We start from the raw sequence: 8640 nt of genomic DNA, 5'->3' as shown, positions 1-8640 counted from the left end.
GAAAACGACTGTAGCTGGTAAACTGCACACTTTATCATATAGTTGTCATTGATGCTGAGCAGCAAGATGCAGATAAGAACAAGTCATTTCTGATCAAAGTGACTGCTGACTGAAAGGCACGAGGAGTAATTAAGTCTGGCTGTTAGCCTGGTCTGGAGCAGGTTTGTTGCACAGAATACATTTCCATGGTCTCGATGCAGGTCCAGATGATGGTACTCTCAGGTCCCGCATCGGCCCGTTACGTGAATCATCTCATCTCAAAGTAGGCTGACAATAGCTTTGATCCTTGGCTTGGTGTTATCTTAGTTACCATATTCCTAAATTCATTCATTCAATCCTTTTCCCGTTAGTTTAGTCTTTCATTCCCTTTTTCATTCCACCATCAGTTTCTCTGAAGGAATTTGTCCATCATTATACACATATGTACCATCTAATCATTTACTGTGAAGTTATTCAATAAACCCTTTTGAATTAAAGCCAACTGTGTCATGGTGATAACTTTCTGATTATGTCAAAGGATTAGAATTCCGATACGAGAATTCATGTTTCGGATTGATTGACGGATTTTGTTTTAACTTGAATTAATAATTTGTCCAATATTGGACTAGTGCCCCTTCTAACAACGAGAGCAAATCTAATCCCTCACAAGATAGATTGACGCTACACATGCATCTTTGCGTACTGTATGAAATGGTATGGATGTATGGATTGACAGCTTTCTCTTTCAATATGTCAATGGCGGTGCAGTATTGCTAATTATTGCTGCTATGATGACAACTGGTTTTGAAAGGTGTATTTTTTTATTTGGCACTTGCCCATCCCTTATGTGTGAAAGCATTTAAAAGCGGACATGAAAAATGTTACACATTTTTTTTTTTTTTTTTTAATAAAAATGGCACAAAGCATTTGCAGACAAGATTGTTATAGATCCTTTCCGTGATGTTGATTAAAATTTATAGTAGTAGTGGCAAAAACCTTTAATGATTCAGCAGGATCTATTGACAGAAATAATATTAATAATTATGTCGTCAGTAGTGTATAATCACATAAAATTTAAAATGATTGTGTTGTTTTATTAGCTCAGAATGAGCTCTTCATCTCTATACCAGGAGAAAGTCCTCTTCCACGCAATGCACCATGTTGAATAACCATGTTTCAACAGTTACCCTGAAGGGACAAATAAAACACTGGCCCTATGTTTCATAGCTGTACAATCACTTACAATGCTTGGAAGGGGAGGCTGAGGCGAGGGGTATTCAGCAACCTCATCGCTAGATGCCACTACATACTGCTTCTTTAAATCATGCTTAAGCTCTATGAAATATTTGGCTGTATATACTGTACAATGTCATAAACTAGTTATGCACTGAAGTTAGCTTAATAGATTATTATCATTTGTATTACATTGTAAAGCCAGCATTTATGGTTCTGATTTAGCTGAATCAGTGCATTGTATCTTGTCACTGATTGCAAGGCACACAGGTATGGCTACATTACCTATGAACAAAACATACAAAACCTCCAAAAATGTATCAAAAGTACTTTCATTTAATCAGTCTTCCAAACCGATAGGATCAGAGAATAAAGCAAGTGACGTGTTCTGGTGCTGTGATTTATTCCTCGTCAGCTTTTCAACCATCATGTGCAACTCCTGTCTTTCTCTGAAAGAAACAAAACAAAAACAAGAAACAGTCACTGATAATATTCAATATTTAGCCTAAAAATAGTTTCTTTCAATGGTTTAACACAATACATTCTTACCTGTTACTTAGACATCGTCCTTTTAGGTACTTTTCTTCTGCCTTTTTTACTGAAATATTGTCCACCCCAGCAATGGCATGGATGATGGCCTGCACAGAAAAACAATCTTCCAGAACCTGTACCTCAAACTGTGAACTGCGCATCAGAAAAACATACCAAATAACACAAATGAGCACTGATGAAAAGGTTAAGTTCACCTCCGGGAGAAGCACATCCAAAACAAAAGAGACACACTCCACGGATTTTAGCTCAGCTAGGCGAGGGGTGGTGGCCACAGCCGTTGCATAGAGCTCATTTAGGTAACAGTAGACTCGGTCCATCTGCTGGTCATCTTCCAGGTACAGCTTCACAATCCGTCTGCGATTGGCGCTCGTAAAATAACGAAGCCATCTGGACTGCTGCTGCCCACGGATCACAGCCTGTAAGGAGAGCGGTACAGGAAGGATGGATTTATTTATTTATTCAGGAATGGTTCCTCATCCATGCCCTATTTAGTACCACATGCAATGGCAATTATAATTTAAGTATTAACCACATTTAGTTCTAGATGTTTTATAACATTAAAGTATCACAGTAGATGTCATTAGCTTATGTCTCTTACTCTCTCTTCACTCACCACTTACAAAAATGTCAAATATTTAAAAAAAAAAATAACTTTCAGAAATCCAAAGGAGAACTATCCCTTTCAAAAATATTCGCCCATCTATGTGTTCATTTCTGCTCTGAATACTTGGGCAGACCAATTAGTCTTTGCAAATCTGGTTGACCATATTTAGAACAGGCAGCAGTTTGTAATTGTGCCAACTTGAATTGAAGTCACACTTGTCGTGGCCTCCATCGGTATCTTATTAACGCGGACAGTTTTAAAGAATGGGCTGCTTTGGGGAGATTTACAGCTGTGCCGCACATATTTTTTTATTATTATTTCTGACCTTATTTTATTCAGTGAAATTATCACTATTAGGTGCATCTGACTTTGGGCCAGGAGAAGATCTAGATCAGGCGGCATCCAGTTTTTGGCAGATGGTTTGACCCTGAATACCAACGTTCTCCAGTTGACAGTGATGCCCAGTCACTAACTATCTCCTCCTGGCTTCCAGCTCAACTCCTTGCGCCTGTTCCAGGACCAACAACAGGCTCGTTCCGCTGACTATCCCAACCTGAGAGCAGCCATCTTCCTCTCACTTCCTGCTCTTCCCACAGCCCTGAGCGTCTTTAAAACAGAAAGTGACGAGGAAACCCCTGCAGCCGACGCAACTGGATATAACCAACCAGCCAGCCTTTTGTCGTGCATTGTTAGAATACCTAGTGCTTGGTAGCTGTCTTTTCCATAGTCTCGTTGTATTTGTCTTCCCACAGGACTCTTAGTTCAATCACAATGATCCTCTTTGTCTCTTCAGATCATATGACCATGTCAGGCCTCAGGGATGTTTGGACAAACTGAAGAGAGTCAAGTTTTCTTCCCATGTCCATCCTCATTTCCCATGATTGTGATGTTCCTTTTACTTTTTAATTTAAATTATATAATGACTTACTATTTCTATTGTAGATGCAAATAAGAGACTATTCACAGCCTAACCTCTCCTACTCATCAAGTCATCCCTTGCTTATCCTCCCTATAGCCTGTGCTTAATGTTCATCTCTTCTCCTCTCCATCTTGATGGAGTGCACTTTCTATGGGAATCCACTTCCCCCAGTAATGATGGTACATTTTTAGAGTGCACAAACTATACTGGCCAAGCTAGCACATCAAAATGTTTTGTTTTGTTTTAACAACATAAATGTGGAACAAATGGCATTGAGGAAGTAGTTGCTAATCCTAGAACTACAACAGCAAGACAGCAATACAATTACTCATACCAGCAGGTGTTTTTCCACCATGTGTTGCTTGACAATGAAATCTACAAGCTTCTCATTAGCGCGGTTGAGGGCGGCATGGGTCCGATCTGGCAGCAGCCTCTTTGAACGCCTCCTGAACTCTTTCTGCTGTTCACTAAAACTGCCCTCCTTCTGACCATCACACGGCTCCTCCATCATGGATTCACTGGCGATGGTTAGCCTCTCTGAGGCGGCCTGTGGATACATCCTCCTCACTGGATTGCCTAGAGCAGGTCAAGAAAAGCAGTGAAGAGCACTGTCAGGATCATAAAAGGGCTTCATGTGTATTCCAGTTTTCTTTGTAAGGGACAAAACGTACTCATGTCATGAGCCAAGTACTCAATGAAGGAGCCAGAAAATGAGCCACATGCTGCAAAGACAAAACATGATTAGTACTGCGACTAATTCAGTGGCATCACAACAATGTTGTTTTAATTCAGTGCAAGTGAAAATCAGTGTCTTTGATCCGTTTCTGTGTACATAAGCATCAAATGGACAATACTTACCAATCCTGAATCTGTAGTCTGTTATGAGCTCCAAGGACCACGCTATTACTTTTTCGTACTTTTCTTTGGCTTTACACTAAAAGTCAATATGACACATACAGTCAGCCACAGTGTCAGAAAAACAATGTTTTTAGACAATTAGAGTATATAACCGAGGAGCAGTTCTTACCATCAGCTCATCAGCTTCTTCACAGTCAAAAGGTTTCAAGGACTTCAGAGCCACAGTAAACCTTGAAGAACAAAAACACAACTGAAAATGAACCTCCATATAGTTTAATCATTAATAATTTGTTTGAATATTAAATTTAGATTTTTGACTTTATTGATCCCACAGTGGGGAAATTCGGTCATCACAGCAGCATAGAAAGAACAAAAAAGTGCACACAATATGAAAAAGAGCAATGAATAAATAGAGACAAACAGAGACTATAGACACAAAAAAACCCAAATAAATACAGTTTGGGATGAATTGAAAAAGTGACCAGTGTAATAAGATGAAATGAATATGAATAGTGCCACATTATTTTATGGTGGTGTTGAAAAGTCTGACAGCGGTCGGAACAAACTCTTTCCTGCACTGAGGGAAAAGCGCTACTGAGGAATATCTCAAGTTGGGCAGCCAAGTTTAATGACATCACATAAGAGCATACGTGGCTTTTTACTTTTAAAGGGATATAGGCATTAACCAACAAAGAAATGACATAAAATATTTATTAAAAAAAAAAACCGGTATAACTTACCCATTCTTTTTTTGAACGATTGAGTGATCAACGAATTTGATGCTGGCTTTTTTCTGCCTACGGTTCACACTTTTTACCTGTGGAAAAAAAATAGTACAGATTTAAAAACATTAAAGCTTCGAGGGCTTTGGCCAGTTATTTTGGGTCACAGCTGTTTCAGACCCATGATGGTATTTCATATAATTTCCCAAGTCACCCTGCTCTCATATAAAGTATATTTTATAGTTTAAGAACACTTAGTATAGTCTTTAATGGTGCTGAAATAGTCAATGAATCAATTAAAGTTGTACAACAGAAAATTGATAGGCAGCAGTTTTCCAAAAAAGTTTAAATCATTGATTAAGCAATAATACCAAATATTCACTAGTTTACGCTTCTTAAATGTGCCAAAATTGCTGGTTTATTGCATATAGAGAAAGATCCTAGGATCTGAAAATGTGTGTATTGTTCACCTGAAAGGCATGTCCTTGTGAGAAATCAATTATCCATGTGTTTTTGCACTCACCAACGCAGGCCAGAAAGGTTCATTCCTAAATTTGCACCACACAAACACTCCTTCTGTAATGGACGAGGGCTCTAAAAGTTTGAAAAACAGTCCACTTAAAGTAAACAGTATGTGTACACAATCCAGAAAATATTTTATATAATGTATTCTGTAGTCTCTCTCACTTTTGTCCACCTGCATCGAGAAACTTGGGAGCTCTTCTTCATCCTCATCACTTTCCTCATCTTCCTGGAGGGAAAAAGAGGGCAGCTCTTCCTCATAGTGACTCAGCTCTATTGACAGATCTGAAGACCGCAAAGATTCCTCTTTTTTTGGGTGGTGTGGCAGAGAGGGCAATTAGGAAAAAAAAAAGAAGAAATAACACAGAATTAGAGAAGATAATTTGGCTCACCTAAACTATTTAAAAGAAACAACTGCTTTACAAGCACGAGTAGTTATTTAAACAAATATATAGACACACAGAGGACAACATATTTAAGACATATTAAATGTGCTATACTTTGAATTGTGAGGGGGGGGTGATGTCCTACAACCCAAAGTATAATGAGACAGACAAAAAACAAAACACTACCTTGCTCTGCTGCATCAGACTGCTCCAGTTCAAATCTGGGTCTAGAGGGTTTGGATGACTGAGAAGTAGTATCTTCTTTTGAATTCTCAGTGTCAATCTTACGCTTCTTGGCACGCTGACGATTGGCTGGAGGATCACTGGCTTTACTGCAGGTCTGTGTTTTCTTCTTTGGTGCCCTTTGTCGGACTAGTTTAGGCCGGGAAGCGTGACCCCTCTTACGCCTGCTTTGAGGTTTTGATTTGGAGCATGGGGAATCTAGCTCTGACATCTACAACAGTAGAGAAAAAAGTCAAAGTCATTGAAAAATCTGTAGGCTCAACATGTAGAGACAACATTTATCAGTAAAACATCACACCTTTAGCTGAGTGATGATTTCAGTGTATTCTGGCTCAACTTGTTTTACCCCTGCGGGGGGGGTTGAATTACTGGACAGGGTGTCCGTGGAGGATCTGGTAACTGGTGTGGAGGACCTGGAGGACCTGGTAGCTGGTGTGGAGGACCTGGTAACTGGTGTGGAGGACCTGGTAACTAGTGTGGAAGACCTGGTAACTGGTGTAGAGGTCAGGCAGGGTTCTGGTGTCTTTCTCGTTCGTCCCTTGCCTCTTTTTGGAGTACTTGGTAGGGAACTTGACTGGCTGAGGATGGCAGAATCGCTGCCTGGCACAGCATTTGACTCCTCTGTGGCTGAAGATAAAACGGTGTCGGAGGCAAATTTCCCTGTTGAAATCTTTTTAGGTTCCCTTTTTCTTGTTTTCCGCGGTATACCTGCAAGATAAGTTGCAGTTATATTTCTGCTGTAATTTTTGAGTTGCTTCCTGTGTCTGAAGAACCAAGATTTAGTGGATTGTCAAAAACTTTGTACTTGATTATAAACTTCAGAAAGTGAAATAACTACATTACCCTTCATTGTGGGATGACGCAGTGTCCTCCTCAATAGAAATATTTCCTGTGAGTTAAAGGGCTCACTGAAGTATCAAGATGTGACATTGATCAGGGCTGACTTTCTTCATCTCAGTGACTGGAATTTGCATTGCAGACGTCAGGGTTGGCAAACAGGTAAAGACTTGGCAGCTGTATGCCAGAAGCAGGAAAAGGTTATGAAATGCTGCTCAATCAACCGGCAACATTTTAGCTCAGCATTGTAGGAGTGATAGAAATGTCATCTTCCCACTGCATTCATTACATGCATTTGCTTTTATCTAATTTTTTGGAAAACTTTAAAAAACTAAACTTTTTTGCTTAATTTTGTTTAAACACTTATTGTATTTATTATATTTACCTAGCCGATGATGGGTACCTAACCAAAAAAATCAATACAGTATAGTATGGTGTATTTTGTTTGGTAATGTTATATCTATACAGACACACCAAGTATCGATATCTAATAATATAAATAAATGATCAGTTTGTTTATTCATTTACTGGTGAGATGAACCGACTGAAAGCTTTGCTACACTACTACATAGGGCAAATGTAGGCAAACCTTTCCTTTGAGGACATAATTTGCAGTTGAAACACGGTAATAAATATGTTCTTGAAATACTAAAGCACATAGACATTTTGTTAGAATTTTAATAATATCGTGCTACTACGATAAAAACCGTACCGTGGGGTCTCTGGTGATTCCCACCCCTGCTTCACTGTACGTTTTTACCATGTAGGAATACGTATCTGAACACAAAACAAAGTAAATTCAACCTGTTGTCACAGAGACAGAATTGGCAAGAACATTGACAGTTGAGCTACTGAAGTGTTTTCACAGAAGATTCAACATTTATATGGTTTATTAAAAAAAAACTAAAAAAAAAAAAAAAAAAAAAAACCCTCAGTGCATACGTGTGCAAACGCCGTAATAAACCTCCATAACGTCAAGGCTGAACGCTGTAGTATTACACCACATCCTAGCATGTACTGCCAGCTCACATTACAGTTAAAACACGCTATTTTGGTTGCCAACAAACAAGCTGCAACGTGACATTGTTTGCATGACGTGTTTACTTGTAAACAAACACTCGGGTTTGCACGGTTTTCAATGGGAGTAATGTGTCATTTATAGGTCAGATCATTCTTTCCAAACTCGGAGAGACGATAACAGCCATTGACCTTTCTTCCCGTAGCTACAACTCGGCACTCCTCTGAAATTTCGCGTGTAGTTTGGCTAGTTATCCACCAGCTTCAGTCAAGACATCCGTACATGTACACGCTGACTGTTACACAAAGTTTCTCCTTCTGGATTAAAACAACACTTACAAATTGCAAAAGTGTTAACACACACACACGCACACACACACACACACACACACAATTCCTTTGCATAAATCTTACCACTACCGCGTCTGGATCTGCTGCTGCCGCCGCTGTTTCTGTTGCTGTCACTCGCAGGTTGTAAAACCACCCTGTAAGATGTGACGCCACCCACTGGACCGGAGTGTCCTGAGACCAGATGATCGTTTGGACAAAAAAAAAAAAAAAAAAAAAAAGGGACGTCACAACGAGACAGGCGGCTACGATCGCGAGATTACGAAATCTCGGGGTTCTGAACCATGTGGCGTGTCGCGTTTCATTTGAACCTATTTCACATTTACGCAACATCTCAAAGGCAAATTTTGCACTTGGAACTTGAATTCCATTCATTTATTTGACAGCTTTAGTTACTTTTAAGATGAAGATTTGACACAA

At 39.4% G+C, this 8640-nt stretch overlaps 1 protein-coding gene across 6 annotated transcripts; it reads right to left on the bottom strand.

Annotated features, from left to right (window-relative positions):
• Positions 1-1528: 1528 nt before the first annotated feature.
• Positions 1529-8371, bottom strand: LOC138618177 (PWWP domain-containing DNA repair factor 3A-like). 6 transcript variants are annotated; one of them, XM_069693743.1, is made up of 16 exons: positions 8287-8371; positions 7568-7632; positions 6862-7032; positions 6462-6726; positions 6317-6431; positions 5962-6229; positions 5555-5695; positions 5391-5461; positions 4886-4962; positions 4315-4375; positions 4146-4221; positions 3959-4009; positions 3622-3863; positions 1959-2180; positions 1762-1850; positions 1529-1661 (listed from the first exon to the last, which is right to left on the bottom strand). In XM_069693743.1, the coding sequence occupies exons 3-16, from the start codon at positions 6866-6868 to the stop codon at positions 1553-1555; spliced, it is 1794 nt and encodes a 597-aa protein (XP_069549844.1). In that variant the 5' UTR covers positions 6869-7032; positions 7568-7632; positions 8287-8371; the 3' UTR covers positions 1529-1552. The 6 variants fall into 6 exon arrangements, with proteins under 6 accessions (XP_069549844.1, XP_069549846.1, XP_069549841.1 ...); XM_069693745.1 differs by having other exon boundaries at positions 6483-6726; XM_069693740.1 differs by having other exon boundaries at positions 6317-6726.
• Between the last annotated feature and the right edge of the window lie 269 nt (positions 8372-8640).

The sequence above is a fragment of the Brachyistius frenatus genome, unplaced genomic scaffold (genome assembly GCF_029030835.1).
Source record: "Brachyistius frenatus isolate BFR_SWC_R1_liver_20210118 unplaced genomic scaffold, ASM2903083v1 Contig_15, whole genome shotgun sequence".
NCBI lineage: Eukaryota > Metazoa > Chordata > Actinopteri > Embiotocidae > Brachyistius > Brachyistius frenatus.
The sequence above is the reverse complement of the archived record's forward strand: the minus strand, read 5'-3'. Positions and strand labels throughout refer to the sequence as shown.